A 21,565-nucleotide genomic window follows, 5' to 3' on the forward strand; every position below is an offset into this window, starting at 1 on the left:
AACAGCACACCTAAAGGAACTAGAAGCAGAATAGCAAAGACACCCCACACCCAACCGAAGAAGAGAAATAAAAAAAAACAGAGAAGAAATAAAAAATATAGAATCCAAAAAAAAAAAAAAAAAAACAGTAGAGCAGATCAATGAAACCAAAAGTTTGTTTTTTTAAAAAATAAACAAAATCAGGGGCGCCTGGGTGGCGCAGTCGGTTAAGCGTCCGACTTCAGCCAGGTCACGATCTCGCAGTCCGTGAGTTCGAGCCCCGCGTCAGGCTCTGGGCTGATGGCTCAGAGCCTGGAGCCTGTTTCCGATTCTGTGTCTCCCTCTCTCTCTGCCCCTCGCCTGTTCATGCTCTGTCTCTCTCTGTCCCAAAAATAAATAAATGTTGAAAAAAAAATAGAAAAAAAAATAAACAAAATCGATAAACTTATAGCCAGGCTTCTCAAAAAGAAAAGAGAGAGGACCCAAATAGATAAACATCATGCATGAAAATGGATTTATTACAACCAATCCCTCAGAAATACAAGCAACTATCAGGGAATACTAGGAAAAATTATATGCTAACAAACTGGACAACATGGAAGAAATGGACAAATTCCTAAATACCCACACACTACCAAAACTCAAACGGGAAGAAAAAGAAAATTTGAACAGACCCGTAACTAGTGAAGAAATTGAATCAGTTATCAAAAATCTCCCAACAAATAAGAGTCCTTGACCAGATGGCTTCCCTGGGGAATTCTACCAGACATTTAAAGCAGAGTTAATACCCATCCTTCTCAAGTTGTTCCAAAAAATAGAAAGGGAAGGAAAACTTCCAGACTCATTCTATGAAGCCAGCATTACTTTGATTCCCAAACCGGACAGAGATCCAGCAAAAAAAAGACAACTACAGGCCAATATCCCTGATGAATATGGATGCAAAAATTCTCAACAAGATACTAGCAAATCTAATTCAACAGCACATAAAAAAAATTATTTACCATGATCAAGTAGGATTCATTCCTGGGCCACAGGGCTGGTTCAATATTCGCAAATCAATCAACATGATACATCACATTAATAAAAGAAAAGATAAGAATCATATGATCCTGTCAATAGATGCAGAAAAGCATTTGACAAAATACAGCATCCTTTCTTAATAAAAATCCTGGAGAAAGCCAGGATAGAAGGAACGTACATAAACATCATAAAAGCCACTTATGAAAAGCCCACAGCTAATCTCATCCTCAATGGGGAAAAACTGAGAGCTTTCCCCCTGAGATCAGGAACATGACAGGGATGTCCACTCTCACCACTGTTGTTTAACATAGTTTTGGAATTTCTAGCATCAGCAATCAGACAACAAAATGAAATAAAGCCATCAAAATTAGCAAAGATGAAGTCAAACTTTCACTTTTTGAAGATGACATGATACGCTACATGGAAAACCCAACAGATTCCACCAAAAGTCTGCTAGAACTGATATATGAATTCAGCAAAGTTGCAGGATACAAAATCAATGTACAGAAATTGGTTGCATTTTTATACACCAATAATGAAGTAACAGAAAGAGAAATAAAGAAAGTGATCCCATTCATAATTGCACCAAGAACCATAAAATACCTAGGAATAACCAAAAATGTAAAAGATCTGTATGCTGAAAACTGTAGAAAGCTTATGAAGGAAATTGAAGTAGACACAAACAAATGGAAAAACATTCCATTCTCATGGGTTGGAAGAATAAACATTGTTAAAATGCCAATACTACCCAAAGCAATCTGCACACTCAATGCAATCCCAATCAAGATTGCATCAGCATTCTTCTCAAAGGTAAAACAAACAATCCTAAAATTTGTATGGAACCATAAAAGACACCAAACAGCCAAAGTAATATTGAAGAAGAAAACCAAAGTGGGGGGCATCACAATCCCAGACTCTAGCCTCTGCTATAAAGCTGTAATCATCAAGAAAGTATGGTATTGGCACAAAAACAGATACATGGACCAATGCAATAGAATAGAGACCCCAGAATTGGACCAGAATACATAGCCAACTAATCTTTGACAAAGCAGGAATATCCAAAGGAAAAAAAAGACAGTTTCTTTAACAAATGGGACTGGGAGAACTGGACAGCAACATGCAGAAGAATGAAACTAGACCACTTTCTTACACCATACACAATAAACTCAAAATGGATGAAGCCCTGAATGTGAGACAGGAAACCATCAAAACCCTAGAGGAGAAAAGCAGGAAAAAACCTCTCTGACCTCAGCCGCAGCAATTTCTTACTTGACACATCTCCAAAGGCAAGGGAATTAAAAGCAAAAATGAACCTCATCAAGATAAAAAGCTTCTGTACTGCAAAGGAAACAATCAACAAAACTAAAAGGCAACCAATGGAATGGGAAAAGATATTTGCAAATGACATATCAGACAAAGGGCTAGTATCCAGAATCTATAAAGAACTCACCAAACTCCACACCGCAAAAACAAATAGTCCAGTTAAGAAATGGGCAGAAGACATGAATAGATACTTTTCCAAAGAATACACCCAGATGGCCAACAGACACATGAAGAAATGCTCAATGTCACTCATGATCAGGGAAATACAAATCAAAACCACACTGAGATATCACCTCATGCCGGTCAGAGTGGCTAAAATGAACAAATCAGGAGACTATAGATGCTGACAAGGATGTGGAAAAATGGGAACCCTCTTGCACTGTTGGTGGGAATGCAAACTGGTGCAGCCACTCTGGAAAACAATGTGGAGGTTCCTCAAAAAATTAAAAATAGAACTACCCTATGACCCAGCAATATCACTGCTAGGAATTTATCCAAGGGATACAGGAGTGCTGATGCATAGGGGCACGTATACCCCAATGTTTATAGCAGCACTTTCAACAATAGCCAAATTATGGAAAGAGCCTAAATGTTCATCAACTGACGAATGGATAAATAACATGTGGTTTATATATATAATGGAATACTATTTAGCAGTGAGAAGGGGTGAAATCTGACCATTTGCAGCAATGTGGATGGAACTGGAGGGTATTATGCTAAGAGAAATAAGTCAGGCAGAGAAAGACAGATACCCTATGTTTTCACTCATATGTGGATCTTGAGAAACTTAACAGAAGACCATGGGGGAGGGGAAGGGGAAAAAACAAGTTACAGAGAGGGAGGGAGGCAAACCATAAGAGACTCTTAAGTACTGAGAACAAACTGAGGGTTGACGGGGGGGGGGGGGGGGGGGGAGAGGGGAAAGTGGGTGATGGGCATTGAGGAGGACACTTGCTGGGATGAGCACTGGGTGTTGTATGGAAACCAATTTGACAATAAATTATATATTTTTTTAAAGGGAGAATAGCAAACAGAAAAAAAAAATCAATAAATAAATATCACATACCTTCATTGTAATATTCACAGTCAAGTGCTAAAACATAAAAGAATAAATATTAAACTGTATAAGAATCTGACCACTTATCTGAATGCATGCAAAATATGGTTATATGTTTATCAGTGACCAATTGAAAGAACACAGAAGGATATCATTATTTGGGAACTTCCTCTAAGCAAAGAGAATTCTTTAAGAGTGATGTGTTGTCATTAATCAGATTTTATAAGTTATTTTATAGGTAGGCAAATATATCTGCCTATTTAGAAATGTCAACTGAAAGTGTTAAAATCTTAAGCATTCTTTCGATGACTTAACCATCTACACAAGTAAATCAAAAGTTTAAAAATGTGAATCTGAAAGCAAATTCAAATGCCTTTTAAAAAAAACACATTTCTGATAATCAGAAAGTGAAATTTCACAGCCATAAGGGGAATGCAGTCATAAACGATTTGAGGATGGTGTATAATTTATAGTTCAAACGTTAAAGTGACAATAGTCAGACACAGAAGGGAAAATTTGACCTCAATTTTTATTTTTATAAATCCTTTATAGATATACTACAGTTTATCTGCACTGTCAAAGGAATATAAAACTTAGTTGTCTTAAAGAAATCCTATTTCTATGCATTCCATGGTATTTGTTCGATGATAAGATGGTTAATCTCTTTATGAGATTCTCACCTGATGCTGATGTTCTAAGTAGGGTACTCACAACAAACAGTGGATGACCTCCAGTGAACAGATACCCCTTCCTGACAACATTTGTATGCATATGCTGCTACGCTTGTGCATAAACATTCACAGTCCCCACCGAGATTACAGTTACACGTGTCTTCATGGCAATTTTTGGCAAAAGAAGTGACATCAATCTGAAAATGGAATGGAAAATGAGTTAATTTCAGTAAGTACTGACAATAACTGATTAAAATTCAACCTTCTAAAAGAAAACTAACTGGTCTGTTCAAAATTTGGCATTATCAGCCTAATACTGCCACCTAGAGTTCTCAATATCTCAAAACTTTTTATGGACCAAAGGAGAAAGGAATTTATTAGGTAAATGTAGGATCAAAAAACTAGCAAAACAGGTAATAGGGTTAACAAAAAACAGAATTTCAGCACCTGCAATCTAGTAACATTTTGATATTTTGTAGAAGCTCGCTGTTTCATTATTGGCATGTTCTCATAGTATTAAAAGAATGTTCTATTACCAATTGCACTTTTACTGATTTTTATGAATATTTTTTTAACTTTATTGGGGTCTAAAATTATTATGTTGGGAAGGCATTTAGAAATTTAAATTTCTGGGGTGCCTGAGTCAGTTAAGCATCTGACTCTTGATCTCAGCTCAGGTCATGGTCTCACAGTTCGTGAGTTCGAGCCCCACATTGGCTGTCCACTGATGGCATGGAGCCTGCCTGGGATTCTGTCTCTTCTTCTCTCTGCTTGTGTGTGCATACACATGCATGCACACGCTCGCTCTCTCGCTCTCTCAAAATAAATAAACTTAAAAAAAAGAAATTTAAATTTCTGAATAAATCACACTCCATCTTGGTATGCTTTTAAGACCATTTTAAAATGTGCCACCACTAATACTTTTAAACAATACATTGGATTGAGGAGAAGAACACCCATGAAATGAAGCAATGCGCTGAAGAAAAACATTTGTGGCTTTGATGTATCATTTCCGACTTTGAGGATATATGTCAAAATGTTCTGTAAACTAGAACAGAGTACTACAAATATTACGTATAAATGTATGCTGTTACATAAGACGGATTGAGAAGGAAAGTAAGTCAACTGGATGCATCTCTTCTACAGAAAAACAAACTACCAAATCTGTCTTCTTAACAATGGTTAGGTAGTACACCTGAAGAGCCAATAGTTAGCTAACTTGCTTGTCCCATTCATCTCAAATAGCATAGATATGGCAGTACCCGTTTAAATGTGAAAGTTTAGTAAAGTATTCAGTTACCACATTGCGACACGGAGCAAAAACATCACTGTACAAAATGGAGCATTCTTTCTTGGCATAAGGAAATTTGTTTTGATGTGCCTCACAGGGTTTAAATAACTCACTTGGGGTTTCACACTGTTGAAGAAAAAAAAAGGGAGAAGCAAAAGTTTCCCAGGGGGGACTTCTGAAGCCGAAACCAGAGTAAACCATTCTGACTCCATCCACAACAATCACATCTACTGTATTCTCATTCTTTTAGACAGGTTTTACCTAAAGCATCTGTAGTCAGCCAACTCAATGTTAATAGTGTATATTATTTTTTTTAAAACAACTAAGCATACTGTTAAAATTATGGCGATTTTAGAGAGTAAACAGTTTTTGAATTTGTTTCAAATGTGGTCATTAAAAAACTGTGTGAGCAAATGATTCTCTTTCTTTTTCCAGTTTCAGCTCTTTCATTTCTGTCACAGCCGTTCTCTGAGAAGTTGTATAGGCACAAGTGTCTACAGGCTCACCTCCCACATACTCAGAAATGTGGTCTCTGCCTCTTCTAATCCATCTCCCTGAAACCACCTTGGAAATGTCATCAATTGTCTCTTCATGAGAGTTGCCTAAATATAAAGGCCATGTTTTGGTGTTCATCTCACTTAACCTTTTGCTACCTCTGACTCTGTATATTACTTCACCCTTTTTAAACATCTCTCCTCATTTGTTCCTTGTGACACCATTTTCTTCTGGGTTTTCTCCTAATTCATTGGCTGCTACCCCCCATTCTTCTACCCCTTCCATCTATACAAAGCTTGATCCTCAAACCTGGTTTTCCCCACTCTATATACTTCTCATGGCTTCAACAACCTGTATACTCTAACCTGTATACTCTAGTAAGTGCCAAATCTGTATTTCCACCCAAATCTCTTTCTTGAATCTCAAAACTGGAAATCTCCACATAAATTTCTCTATTGCTTCTCTTTAGTGCATCCCAACCTATTCTTACCTTTGCACCTCTGTCCTGTACCCACTGTTCTCCACCATCTACTCTCCTCAGTGAAGAGTGCCAGCATCCACCCAGTAAGCCAGCAAGATAGGAGACTTCCTTGAATCCTCCAGATTCATCATTCCTAAATACAATCTTTCAGCAGATGCTAATGATTTTAATCTTTAATGCCTCATAGGTTTGTGTCGTTTTCTAAATCTTCTCTGACTTAACACAACTAGCTGGATTAAAGAACCTCCCAACTAGTTTTAGGTAGATCCTAGGACTATCTTGCCACTCTATACTCTGCATCCTAGCCATTGCCTACTTCAGACCCTCCAGAACTGCCATACACAACCTCTTGAAATCCGATTAGGCGCCAGTGTTCCTGACACCTTTTAACCAGCTGCTTTCTCCTTTCCTGCTATGCTGTTACCCATCACCTTCATTTTTGTAGCTACCATAAGGCTTGCAGGATTCAGCCCAATGACACCTTCTTCAGGAACTTTCCTTTGACCATAATGAAGTCCAAGCCATTCACCTCTATCAAAGCACCTACCTGTCTCATATGTTCATTGTTAATTTTTCTACCTCAACTACCAAACTAGACTCGAAATTTCTAATGACAGAGGCTTTGTTTTAATCATTTTATGGGTTCAAAGAATCTGGAAAATATGAAGTGCTAAATAGAACTTACCAAATGAAAAAACTTTTTCTTAATTTTTATTTTTGGATTAGGTATGAATAAGAATATACATTATAGTGAGTCTAAAATTCTTTGATCCAAATATTTAGGTATTATTATAAATTGTTTATACCTTAATTCATTTTGAAAGAACAAATGTAAGGTATTTCCTTCAAAAACTTCTAAATGCCACAAGATATATGAGAGCCATAATAAAAAGGATTTGGTATCTCTCCATAGAGTAGGAAGTTCATATATTAAATAAAAGGCTTGTACTTTTCAGCTTAGACCACAATGAAATATGCTGCTTAAATTTTACTGAATTAGATGAATGTTTTATCTGAGGCCCCTCTTATGTTTTTAAAGAAATTTAGATATATTAGGTAAATTGGGTAAAGTGGTAAAGCAATTAATCAAATAGTAACCAATCAGAAAACTGTAGTTGTGGATACCGCTCTTAGCCAGAAAGAAAAATAGGCTAAAAAGAGAAAGTAGAAGAAAAGAATGACACCAATTTTCAATTTGACTCTGTTTTCGGAGTTAATTCAGCATTTCTCAAAGTGTGACCCATAAGACACTATTTCCTTCAGAACTAATACATAAAAACATAGGTTCTGTGTCAATAAGTTGGAAAATCCTTCAAATTCATCCCTCCCTTGGAAGGCAATCCTTCAAAAAAGAAATGTGTCTAACTTAATTTATTCAAATTGCTCCCAAATGTAGTTGACCACAAATCCACTCCCTACCCATTCCCACCCCACACACAGCCATGTCTGGAGAACAAATGGTAAGAAATTCTGCCTTCATTTATCCATTGCTTTGAGTTGACAAAAGTTACATTATTAGAAATATAAATACCTTGATAAAGCATTTTGCTTTATGGAAGGAAAAGTATAAGATTAAAAGACGTGAATTTGAACGTCACCTCTGCTTCTTTCTGAGCATGTATTAGTCAGGTCATTTAACTTTCCTGAGCTTCAATTTCTTCATCTATAATATAGAGGCAATGCCCTTAACATTACAAGACTGTCACAAGAATTACATGAGAAAGTAAATGTGAAAGTAAGTTGTCAGCTATGACATAAAATAGTATTATCTAAATAAATATTCCTATGAGAATAAAATGATAAATATACCAAAATATTTTTTAAGTTCTGTAATACATATATTCTACTTACCTGCCCCAATGCCCAACTATCTCCAAATACCTGGGCATTTCTCACTTCTAAGTTATTGGATGTGGTCATATCATTTGAAGTACATTTGTCGAAGTTTCCACATAATCCTGATAGTTTGTTCTAAAGTGAAAGAAAATTATCATGAAATATGAAATATTCTATATTCACTTCAACATTTAAAGGCTCAGTCACTAAAAATTTTTAAAGATTTAAAATCGACATTTTAAGAATTTCCACACATATGAATATGTTTCAAGATGGTGTAATTTCATATTTACTTAATTGTATTTGTTATTTTAAAATTCTTATAACGTTTTACCATCCCCCAAATTTTATCTATCCATTCTTACCATTGTCTTAGCATTGATACAATAATGTAAGTAACTTGGAAAAGTATAATATAGACACTACAATATATGTGTATATGCATATGTATTTTGTATATATTCATATACATATAAATTTTTAATATGAAAGTCCCACCTGATAAGCTTAAGATTTTGTAACACTGTAAATGTTGAAACAATAAAAATAATACATTGTTCATTAGATCATACTTTGAAAAGCCAAAACTTTCAAAACATAACGTCTAAAGAAAAAAGTTAACTTTAATATCCATGTATCATGCCACCATGAGACACAATAAATAAACACCACATTTTACTTCATATTTGTAAAGGTTGTTATAGGTTATGAAACGGTTATGGAAAGTGCCATATGAATTATTCACATCAACATTACTCACTGCATTTTCTCAAAAAAAATGTGAAATACTTTACTTAGAAGAGGGAGATAAATCAAAAGTACAGAGAAGAATGATCTTCCTAAAACAATGAAAATCCTCCTTAAAACATTGAAACTGAATGTTCTCTTCATGTATTGGTGAATGGAATTCAGCCCTTAGTATATGATGAAGAAGGCTGCCCACGTCCCCAGCAAAGATGACAATAACCTTGGGATTGCACCTGTCATGACCATTGCTTACCATGGTGCCTCAGCTCTCAGAAGCCACAATAACTATCCAAAGACAATGGCCACTTCCACCATTGGCCACCCAACAATGTGAGGCAGCAGCGAAGGGGGAGATGTAGAAGAATAATTGGTTAATTCACTTCCAAAAAGTAGGGAAGAGAGGATACATAATTAAAGCGGCAGGGGAATATGGTTGAAGAAAGCATGGCGATGACTAAATTATTTCATCTTCATCAAAGAAATGCGGGGCGCCTGGGTGGCGCAGTCGGTTAAGCGTCCGACTTCAGCCAGATCATGATCTCGCTGTCTGTGAGTTCGAGCCCCGCGTCAGGCTCTGGACTGATGGCTCAGAGCCTGGAGCCTGTTTCCGATTCTGTGTCTCCCTCTCTCTCTGCCCCTCCCCTGTTCATGCTCTGTCTCCCTCTGTCCCAAAAAAATAAATAAATAAATGTTGAAAAAAAAAAAAAAAGAAATGCAAGAAGCCAGAAAACACTAGTAACAGATTTATGGGCTTTATCTCACTTGAGGTTGAAAGAAAATGGCTTGACAATACACAGTCATATCTTCAACTTACAACATATTAAAATCTTAAAATATATGTATCCTTTCCATAATTTTATAAGAATACATTGTTACTATCCCAGTTTTTCCCTAATTTGCCACAGATTAGATCCATGAGTCTCAATTTCAATTTCAGATAAACTGGATTTCTAAAAATGTATCAGTGTTTCAAAAACAACTTTAATATATGAGTTTAAAATATTTAATAGGATTGAAAATATTTAAAATAATAGACATATTTAATAATACTTATAAAGCATTTAACAGAAAACAATATTTAAAACAATTTAGAATATAAATTGCCAAAAATTCTAAACAGCGCAGATTGGATCTTCAACCATGAATGAATAAAACAAACTAGTACATCCATACAATGGAATATTACTCAACAGTATAAAGGAACAAACTATTAATTCATTTAACAGTATAGATGAATCTTAAACATATTTTGCCAAGTCAAAGGAGCCAGACCCAACAGGTTGCATAAAGACAAAACTGTAGACATGAAAAATAGATCAACAAGAGTTAACAATGATGGGTCAAATAATGGAAGAAATTTGGGAGTTGATAGGTCTGTTCTGTATACAACTCTGGTGATAGATACACAATGCCATGCATTTGTTAAAGCCCATAGAACTCTAGACCATAATATTTTTAAAATAAATTTCCAAAAAAAAACCCCAGAATGTGGAGGAAAAGATGGAATGCAGAATGTAATAAAATGAATCTAACTATATTGCAAACATATCATATAACCACTCCGAAAGGGATGGGAAGAAAGAAACTGACCTAAGTAACTTTGGAAAACTGTTACTCTAAGGTTAAAATTAAAAAGAACTGCACACAGTGCTGTACTCCAGTTGGTACAGTTTTTCTTCACTGGGTTACAAGTTAGTAATTCTGAACATACAACTTGTTTCCTAAAGAAAATATCAATTATTTTATTTTCTTAAAACATTGAAAGGTATATGTAATTTCATTTCTCACATTTCATTTGGATTGATCTACCAAACAGGTTGACCTACCTTCCACTGGGGTCCAACTTTGATATGTATGGTTGTCTTTTTATCCCAAAGAATAGTGATATCATTCTCTGGAAAGTATACTACTATGTAGTACCCTGCCTTCCAAAGCTGGTATGTAGGGTTATTTTCCAGAAAAAAACCTGATCGTTTCTTTAAAAAGGGAAAAGAAAGAAAAAAAAATGAATTCCTTGTTCCCTAACCAAAATATAAACATTAATTAAGTTAATATCCACCAATAAGTGTCTAGGTACTAGTATTTTTGCTTGGCCCGTCTTGTCTGAATTCTGTAGTAAAACACAAAACAAATGCATAAAACAGGAAATACATAAATTGGTAATGAGACACAAGATGATAGAGGGGCTTAACATGGATAAACAAGCGAAGGCGAGAAGATATTTCTGTGATAGAAAAGAATATAAACAAAGGCACAGACATAGAGTACATTAAGGGGATATATCTTCTGACTCAAATTCTTTGCTAATGATGAATAAATATGATTGAGTACTAAAAATGTATGATGTTACTTGCAGAATTCAAAAACAAAAACACAAAGTGGGTATATACTCTCTCTATATGTAAAACATATGTACAGATAGATTTATAGACAGATATATCTATAGATAGACATATGTATCAATATATAGAAAGATCTATCTATATCTATCTATCCATCTATATTCATATCTAGAGAGAGAGAGAAAGGGGAGGTGAATTTCCATTAAGGGACTTAGAAAGCTTTCTTGCAAGGAGTGGGATATGAATGGATCTGCAAGAAACCCTACATAGGAAGGTACACAGAGCTGGAAATGAGAATGGAGAAGAAATCATTCCGAGCAAAAGTAATCACTTGAATAGAGACTTGGGGTAAGAAAGTTCAAGATTTGTTCAGGACTGAGGAGAGCACCAAAAGTCTAGAGCATGGATTCCATAACAAGCATAGTCTGAGGCCCTTTTGCAGCCAAGTTATCCGTACAGTCAAGGGTTGCTATTCTTTGTGCAAAATGCATTCAATAAAAGTTTCTGAATAGGAAAGTGACAGACCGTGTTTCTATTAAAAGAAAATAACTTGTGTGCTATAAATAATAACATTAGAGTGAAACCAGAGATGGAACCCATTGGGAAAATTTAGAGTACCTTTAGCCTAAAGTACAAATATGCAACATTCCTTAGGAGCAGGTGCTATACCCTATAAAATTTACATTAAATCTGACATTCCAGTTAACTCATATAATAACTTTAATAATACATGGTTAAATCAAAGTAAGTAAAGCAAATTTAGTCAGAAGCAAAATAAAAATTGTGAAGCGGATATGGAATTCTTTGATTATTTTTCTCCCCCCAAAAATAACAAATGCATAGTTTGGAAATACTATACTATAGATGACATTTTAGAAACATCCCTTAGGGCAAATTAAGTAAACTTAGTCATCTCTACAAAGAGTTTTCAGTCATCTAGACCAAGGTCAAACTTAAAAGTACTCAGTATATTATATACAATAGTATATATATTGTGTAACCACATACGTGGCTAATGGACTCTACCTAACCTCCTTCCTTCTACTCCAAATGCCAAATTGAAGTTCTGGGGCAGGGCCCTGGGTGCCTGTGAGGGTCTGCACTCAACCTGGGAGTACCCTTGTCTCTGAGTGACCAAGGCCTTAAAAATAAAGGGGGAAAAAAAACATGACAGGTCAAGAGAGAGCGCAAAACAAAGGGAGAGGGAAAACTTCCTGTTTTGAACAAGGCGCATCACATTTTCACTTCTAAGGAAGCCCATAATATGTGCAGCCTGTCCTGCCCCCAAGTCACTCTCTGCCACAGAACCTATTTTTATTGTTGTGATTACATTTTCAGTACCCTTCCATTATATGCTTTGTCTTTGGCTTTGCTATCTGTCTTCTCCCTCACCTGAATGTTAGCTCCTTGGAAGATGTACCAGATCAATGTGTGATTTATATATTTTTAAAACCTTCTTGCACTGGCCTGTTCACAGGTCTCATCTTCCAGCCTGATCAGCAGCAATTAAAGCAAGTAAGTGCAATATTTGTGGCTAATAGCTCTTTTCAACCCATAAAACACTTTTTGTGTGTTTTCCTATTAAAGTTCCCTTGAACTGGTTGACAAATCTTCAGAACATAAAAATAATTTTTGGGTAAGACAGCTTATTATTAGACTTCCTTCAGGTTGGTTTTGCATCGGTTTTCCTGATGTGAAAGATAACTTCTCTATTTGCCTGTAGAGCTAAAAAAAAAAATCCTTCATTTTTACTAAACAGGATGCTTTACCACAAGAAAATCAGTTCTCTTTGGTCTAAAGGAGATACTGTACTCCTTTCTGTTCAGATTAGGAAGCGAGGATGTTGCTCATTGGAAGAGGGAGGGTGTTATGAATTACCCAAAATAGAAACATCCACTTTAGATGAGAATTATAGCATTTTCAACAAATTCTAGTGATTCTAGAAAGATAAGTTATAAATGTGCAGAATTAACACATTTAAAGGGCAGCTTAAATACATTTATAAAACAGTTATATCTTACATATTTGACAAAACAAAATTGGGCATTTATTGAAAGAGCAACAGTTTTTTCCTTCACCTAGATGAGCAATCCATCTGCCATAAAATAACGGTACTTATTTTTACTTCTAATGCTCAGGAAAAAATGTTAATGGGGGATTTGTTAGTGGGGGAAACCGTGTTTATGACTTTCCTTTATCTTACTTCATAATTCACACCTCATATGGAGATGCATACAGGTGAGCACTGGAAGTTGAAAGCTATACTGAACTGTAATTACCGCTTCAAAAATGTGTCAAACTGTCCCTACAAGAACAGTTACTATTTTCTCTTCAGTTTTTTCTTTAAAAAAAAAAACCATTTTTGTTCTTAGAACCTTTACCTATAAATGAATATCCAGCTGAAAGCTATACCAAACTGCAGCAATTATGTCCAACATATAACAACATGATATAGAGACTCTGTTTGCTTTGCTAAAAGCTTGATTGCTGCCTGGTTGGTCTCAACATTTCCGATTGAAGTATAAACTATGATCTAAAGTACTTGTTCTCAAACTTTAATGTCAAGAAGAATTGGGGGTACCAGTAAAAATAATTGATTTTCATCCTCAACCTCAGCCATTCTAATTACTAAGGTGAGGCCCAGAAACCAGCTTTTATAATAGATATTCCAGGTGATTTTAATGCATATTTACAGACCAAACTTTGAGAAACTCTGTTCTAAAATCTCAGAGAGGCCACTTTTTTAAAGGCCATATATCAGGGGTGCCTAGGTGGTTCAGTCAGTTAAACACTAGACTCTTGGTTTCAGCTCAGGTCATGATCTTATGGTTCTTGGGTTTAAGCCCTTTGTTGGGTTCTGTGCTGACAGCACAGAGCCTGCTTGGGACTCTCATTCTCTCTCTCTCTCTCTCTCTCTGCTCCTCCCCTACTCTCTGTCTCTGTCTGTCTGTCTGTCTCTCTCTCTCTCTCTCTCTCTCTCTCTCTGCCTCTCTCAAAATAAATAAATACACTTAAAAAAAAGTCATACGTCAGATCATGTCCTTTCTCAATGCCAAAATTTCTTACTTGTAAAACAAGTTCAAATATCTTACACCATTTAAGAGCCTCTGTGGTTTGGAACAAGCCTCCTGTCTACTGCCCTTGTTCCCATGTCCCCTGCTTTAAAGTCAGCCTGGAGACTCCTCCCTGAATCTCTTTGCCATACTGTCCCTCCACTATCCCTGTATACTTCAACCAAACTAAACCACTCGCAATTCTCCAAACAAACCATTGTATCTTTCAACTCTGTTCCTTTTAACATGACCATTCTTCTGTATTGACTGCCTTTCTATTCTCCCTCTTCACCTGCCTAATACCTACTCATCCTTTAAGACTCAGTTCAAATCATTTCATCCAGAGCATATATTCTGAGCTCTCAAAAATAAGGAGGGTGAAGGAGAAGAGGAAAGCCATTTCTTGAAATCCATTATCTCATTTAATCCTTGTATGAACTTAAGAGGTAGATTCTCTAATCATCCCAAATTTACAATTGAGATAGCTGCAGCTTAAAGAGGTTAAGTAAGCTTGGCCAAAGTGACACAACTAGCAAGTGAATAAAACAGGGATTCTAAATCACTACTGACTGACTCCAAAGTCCACACTCTTAACAACTACCCTAAACATCCAAGGTTGGCTTCTTCTCAGGGATTCCCATACTGTCCTATACACTCTTGCACATTACACTGAACATTCTTGTTTATGTGAATGTCTCCCTTGCCTGAGTATAATTCTTTAAAGGCAAGCACAGTGTCTTTTCACTGTTCTAGTCCCAATAATTAATACATATTTTGGTATATAGTAAAATGTATGAAGGAATGAATGAAATGTATTCATTCTTTCAAATTGGGCAGGCTCCAAGAATACAGGAATAAGGGAAACCATGGCCCCACTTCTCACAGAACTCATAGACAAATGGAAAAGACAGACAACCACACAAATAATTTCACTAAAGTGTGACTTGTGTCCCAACAAAGTGTTTGAAGGTATGAAGAAGAACTCCCTGAAGGAGTTAAGATGAGACCTACCATAGAAGAGTAAGTGAAAGAAAAGGCTGATCCAGGTGGGAGCAATGACTTTCATGAAGAACCAGAGGTGAGAGAACGAATTGATCATTTAAAGAACTAATAAGAGCTCCAACTTCTGGAATATGAGCTCGAAGCAGAAAGTGATGAGACATGAGGCAGGAGAGGTGACTGACCATGGTCAGATTGGTGAGATCGTATAAGGGAATGGGAAGTCATTTGAAAGTTGTGAGGCACTACAGTGACAGGAGATTAGATTCCCATTTTAGAAAGAAGCCACTCTGGCTGCAGTGTGGCAGGATAAGAGAAAAACTAAGACAGGAAGCTGAGAGTCTATTGTGGAGGGTTGTAGTACTCCAGATAATTGGTGATGGTTGCTGGGGCCAGAATCGTCACCATGGAGATGAAGAAGAGGAAAGAATTGGAATATAGAGAAGTGGAGTGTAAATGAAAATGACAAGTATGATTTACTGAAGTCGCATAACAACAAAGAAAAGAAAATTGAAATCGAGTAATCACTTACAGAGAAAAGTACCCCAAATCGTTTCTATTTTGTTTTCAGTATTCTCGGGACAAGTTAAAATGATCATAAAATAAATAATTTACTAACCTCTTTGTAAGGAGCGTCATTCAGATAAATTTCAGTGTCCCCAACTGAAATCAAAACACTTTTAGAACAAACAATATCGTTGTCAAAGCATTTCTTGTTCTGGGCAATGACAGATATATCTGAATCATCTGCACTCTGAAATGTTAAAAATAATGCATTAATATAAGTATATACTATATATAATTTTTGGTTATCTTTTATTAAAAATTTTTAAAGACCAAGATTAACAATGGATTGTACTGAAATCAAAATGCATCTTATTTCTAAGATAAAAATCATTTTGATCTAATAATGTAAAAAAGTTTATGCAAATAAACCAAGATAGCTCAATCTTTAAACATTTATCTCTAATATCTTCCATTAAAATTTTGTTTTAGCAAAACTTTTTTTTTCTATTTTACTATTGTAGATCAAATTTATCAACCAGTTTCTGTTTCTTTTTTTCTTTGTTTTCTTTGTTTTTAAATATGAAATTTATTGTCAAATTGGTTTCCATACAACACCCAGTGCTCATCCCAACAGGTGCCCTCCTCAATGCCCATCACCCACCCTGCCCTCCCTCCAACCCGCCATCAACCCTCAGTTTATTCTCAGTTTTTAAGAGTCTCTTATGGTTTTGCTCTCTCCCTCTTTTTTTTTTCTTCCCCTCCCCCACGGTCTTCTGTTAAGTTTCTCGGGATCCACATAAGAGTGAAAACATATGGTATCTGTCTTTCTCTGTGTGACTTATTTCACTTAGCATAACAGTTTCTTTTTAATAAATACCTAAGACATGTCAGAGAAATTTTAAAAGAAATGTTTTCATTTGAGGCAACATCTTTTGTTATATTTTTAAAAAGTTTTCTGGCTAAATAATTTGCCTACAGGTTAAAATGGAAATAGATACAAAATTTTGGTACTGTTAGTAAATACAATAATGTGTATCATTTGAGGGCTTCCTTTGAACATTACACATGTTATATTTAATTATTTCTTTGATATTTAATTCTTAAGATAATTTTTAAATTATCTCCACTTTACAGATTAGAAAGTGAAGTTAAAAAGGGTTAACGGATTGTCCAAGGTCACTTGGCTGAATAAAAGCAGAGACAGCTCAAAATCCTAATTTTTAAAATGCTACTTTTATAGAGAAATTAGGAATGGTCTAGCAATGACTGAGCAGAAAAATCAACTGTAAGTTGTAGGGAGTCCTTAGTTTTGGAGAATGGTATTTAGCCCATACACTCTGAACTTCCTCACCTCCATGTCACCTCCTCCTTCCTTCAGCTACTCCCAACTGTATCCACTAAGAACACATTCTCTAGAATCAGGGTTTCTTGTTTGATATGTTTCCTGGATGGGCTTGTATAGCTCTACAGACCCTAGAAATTCATTGTAAAATGTTTTTTTTGATTACCTATATTTTTCTAAGAAGAAAGTCCATGGTTTTCATCAAATTTTAAAGTCCTTATCCCTCCAAAAGTTAAAAGCTACACTGCTCTAAGAGTGTTCTCACTAACTTGTAAAAGGTGGGAATTTCACCAGAAAAAAAAATGTGGCATTTCTCTTTGAGCTCTGTATTCAATTTTCAAAGGCCTGCACACATTTCCTGAATTCCTTTCATTTTTAGACATATGGGTCAGTGTTTATTTTCAAAGTGAAAAAGTCTTTAAATACCTGGAAATCATATAGGTCTTATAAATTCTCTACACTTAGTGTTTCATATCACCAGCAATATGAATGCCAGCTCAATATTTCTTTTGGCTTGGCCAAATTCTTTCTGTCTTATATGTAATTACTATAGCCTAGTGCCAAGAGGATAGGTTTTCAATGAATAGTGTTGAAAAAGTAATTAATGTGTCCCTCTGTGACCCATTTTTCCTTCCTTCCTTCATAGGAACTGAGAGCTTTTGCTTCTTCTTAAACAATCCTTTCGCAAATCATTGCTTACATTTTGAAAAAGAGAATAATAAAGGTCATTAAGATGATTATGGCATTGTACTCAAAAAAATCATGCCACATTTTCTGCCTTAGTGAATGATTTTCAAATAAGAAAAAAATGTGTAATTCAGGATTTTGTTTCGCTCATCCTCTTGAGAAAAGTTATTTAGGTTATGGGATGTGAAAAGCCAGCTGAAAGGCTTTCTATTGCCATTACCTTTCTATTATTATTAATGAAAGTTCCTCAATGTTAGATTATTCTTTATATTAAACTCAGAATTTCCATGAAATATTCTATATTGTATGGTCTGTTTTGTAATATCATGTTATTGCTGACAGTAACTTGAGACAATATCAATTCCTAAGAGTCATGTTTCTATAATTTTCATTTCTAATGTATTTCAAGTTAATATTAGATTTGGAGATAATGCTATAGAGTTGCTAAGCAACATAGTAAGTAATGATTATAAAGCCAGAGGGACAAGGTCAACACCAGTATGCCACATGGATTCCTCAAATCTTTTATTCTGAGGTACTACAAACATTTATAGAAAATATTCTCCCAACTGATTCCAAAACAAAATGTCAGCACCTCTCAAAGTAGAATATTATTTTACTCCACATGTCGGTCAATCTAAACACCTGTCTTAGCCCCTACCCCTTTTAAGGGAAACAATCCAACACAAAGTTTCTTCTGATATAGCAAACTTAGCAGCCATGTTTTCTGTCCCACAGCAGTTTGGATCCAAACAGTACATTCAACAATGGGCCAACAGGGTTTTTTGGTTTTGTTTTTGTTTTTGTTTTTTTTTTTTTTTTTTAATGTGGAAGAGATTTATTGGGAAGACATTTTGAATTATAAAGAGGAAAAGTAGGCAGAGTCTGACACCTGTGAAGGGGAGAGAAAAGGAAATAAAAGGAATAGAAAGAGAGAGAAAAGGAAGATTGGGTAGGAAGAGTCTCAGACAGCAGCACAGTACCAAGAAAATTCTGGGCTGGCTAATGGGGAGTCTTTGAGCCGATGTTACACATCATGGGAGTGGGCAAGCATACTCATTTACTGTAACCCCACCATACTCATTCATTGGCTGGGAACAGCTTGAGGGAAGTGTGACTTCAGCAGGAACACAGTGGTGGATCCCATGGGGCAGCAGCCAGGGTTCTCAGTCAAGTCTGCTTCCCATAAGAGGAGATTTGAATGATGCGTTTCCATTGCTGCTACATCACCTTTTGGAAGTCTTCAGGCTTTTTCATTAATTAGTGGTGGATATAAAGACCATAAATAGTCTTTCATGCTACCAAATTTTACCTATATATTTGACAGCTGTCATGAAACATGCTATGAAGTTAATAATATATGGTCTACACTCTGGAAAACAGTGTGGCATTTCCTCAAAAAATTAAAAATTTAAATACCCTACAACCCAGCAATAGCACTACTAGGAATTTATCTAAAGGATACAGGAGTGCTGATGCACAGGGGCACATGTTCCCCAGTGTTTACAGCAGCACTATCAACAATAGCCAATAGCCAAAGTATGGAAAGAGCCCAAATGTCCATTAACTGATGAATTGATAAAGAAGATGTGAGGAGGAGGAGGGAAGATGGCGGCGTAGGAGGACGCTGGGCTCACCGCGCGTCCTGCTGATCACTTAGATTCCACCTACACCTGCCTAAATAACCCAGAAAACCACCAGAGGATTAGCAGAACGGAGTCGCCGGAGTCAAGCGCAGACGAGAGGCCCACGGAAGAGGGTAGGAAGGGCGGCGAGGCGGTGCACGCTCCACGGACCGGCGGGAGGGAGCCGGGGCGGAGGGGCGGCTCGCCGGCCAAGCAGAGCCCCCAAGTCTGGCTTGCAAAAAGCGGAGGGGCCTGACGGACTGTGTTCCGACAGCAAGCGCGACTTAGCGGCTGGGAGGTCATAAGTTAACAGCTCTGCTCAGAAAGCGGGAAGGCTGCAGGACAAAGGGAAGGAAAGCTGCTGAGTCCCCGGACGACAGAGCTCAGTTTGGTGGGGAACAAAGGCGCTCGCCAGCGCCATCTTCCCCGCCCATCCCCCAGCCAAAATCCCAAAGAGAACCAGTTCCTGCCAGGGAACTTGCTCGCTCCGCGCAAACACCCAACTCTGCGCTTCTGCGGAGCCAAACCTCCGGCAGCGGATCTGACTCCCTCCTGCTGCCACAGGGCCCCTCCTGAAGTGGATCACCTAAGGAGAAGCAAGCTAAGCCTGCCCCTCCTGCCCCTGTGCACCTTGCCTACCCACCCCAGCTAAGACGCCAGATCCCCAGCATCACAAGCCTGGCAGTGTGCAAGTAGCCCAGACAGGCCACCCCACCCCACAGTGAATCCCGCCCCCAGGAGAGGGGAAGAGAAGGCACGCACCAGTCTGACTGTGGCCCCAGCGGTGGGCTGGGGGCAGACATCAGGTCTGACTGCGGCTCTGCCCACCAACTCCAGTTATACACCACAGCAGAGGGGAAGTGCCCTGCAGGTCCTCACCACGCCAGGGACTATCCAAAATGACCAAGCGGAAGAATTCCCCTCAGAAGAATCTCCAGGAAATAACAACAGCTAATGAGCTGATCAAAAAGGATTTAAATAATATAACAGAAAGTGAATTCAGAATAATAGTCATAAAATTAATCGCTGGGCTTGAAAACAGTATAGCTGACAGCAGAGAATCTCTTGCTACAGAGATCAAGGGACTAAGGAACAGTCACGAGGAGCTGAAAAACGCTTTAAATGAAATGCATAACAAAATGGAAACCACGACAGCTCGGATTGAAGAGGCAGAGGAGAGAATAGGTGAACTAGAAGATAAAGTTATGGAAAAAGAGGAAGCTGAGAAAAAGAGAGATAAAAAAATCCAGGAGTATGAGGGGAAAATTAGAGAACTAAGTGATACACTAAAAAGAAATAATATACGCATCATTGGTATCCCAGAGGAGGAAGAGAGAGGGAAAGGTGCTGAAGGTATACTTGAAGAAATTATAGCTGAGAACTTCCCTGAACTGGGGAAGGAAAAAGGCATTGAAATCCAAGAGGCACAGAGAACTCCCTTCAGACGTAACTTGAACCGATCTTCTGCACGACATATCATAGTGAAACTGGCAAAATACAAGGATAAAGAGAAAATTCTGAAAGCAGCAAGGGGTAAACGTGCCCTCGCATATAAAGGGAGACCTATAAGACTCGTGACTGATCTCTCTTTTGAAACTTGGCAGGCCAGAAAGAGTTGGCGCGAGATTTTCAGTGTGCTAGACAGAAAAAATATGCAGCCGAGAATCCTTTATCCAGCAAGCCTGTCATTTAGAATAGAAGGAGAGATAAAGGTCTTCCCAAACAAACAAAAACTGAAGGAATTTGTCACCACTAAACCAGCCCTACAAGAGATCCTAAGGGGGACCCTGTGAGACAAAGTACCAGAGACATCACTACAAGCATAAAACATACAGACATCACAATGACTCTAAACCCATATCTTTCTATAATAACACTGAATGTAAATGGATTAAATGCGCCAACCAAAAGACATAGGGTATCAGAATGGATAAAAAAACAAGACCCATCTATTTGCTGTCTACAAGAGACTCATTTTAGACCTGAGGACACCTTTAGATGGAGAGTGAGGGGATGGAGAACTATTTATCATGCTACTGGAAGCCAAAAGAAAGCTGGAGTAGCCATACTTATATCAGACAAACTAGACTTTAAATTAAAGGCTGTGACA

General features: G+C 37.1%; 1 protein-coding gene across 1 annotated transcript in view; it reads right to left on the minus strand.

The window, feature by feature from the left end:
- OTOGL (otogelin like) overlaps positions 1 to 21,565 on the minus strand; it is a 153,372-nt gene that overhangs the window by 59,451 nt on the left and 72,356 nt on the right. The window contains exons 26-31 of the mRNA XM_040491342.1: positions 15,914 to 16,048; positions 10,727 to 10,876; positions 8,169 to 8,288; positions 5,351 to 5,467; positions 4,091 to 4,247; positions 3,389 to 3,415 (exon numbers count right to left, since the gene is read on the minus strand). Coding sequence (XP_040347276.1) covers positions 3,389 to 3,415; positions 4,091 to 4,247; positions 5,351 to 5,467; positions 8,169 to 8,288; positions 10,727 to 10,876; positions 15,914 to 16,048 — 706 coding nt within the window. The remainder of the gene's footprint in view (positions 1 to 3,388; positions 3,416 to 4,090; positions 4,248 to 5,350; positions 5,468 to 8,168; positions 8,289 to 10,726; positions 10,877 to 15,913; positions 16,049 to 21,565) is intronic.

This window comes from Herpailurus yagouaroundi, unplaced genomic scaffold, assembly GCF_014898765.1.
Source record: "Herpailurus yagouaroundi ecotype Mexico unplaced genomic scaffold, PumYag 182, whole genome shotgun sequence".
NCBI lineage: Eukaryota > Metazoa > Chordata > Mammalia > Carnivora > Felidae > Herpailurus > Herpailurus yagouaroundi.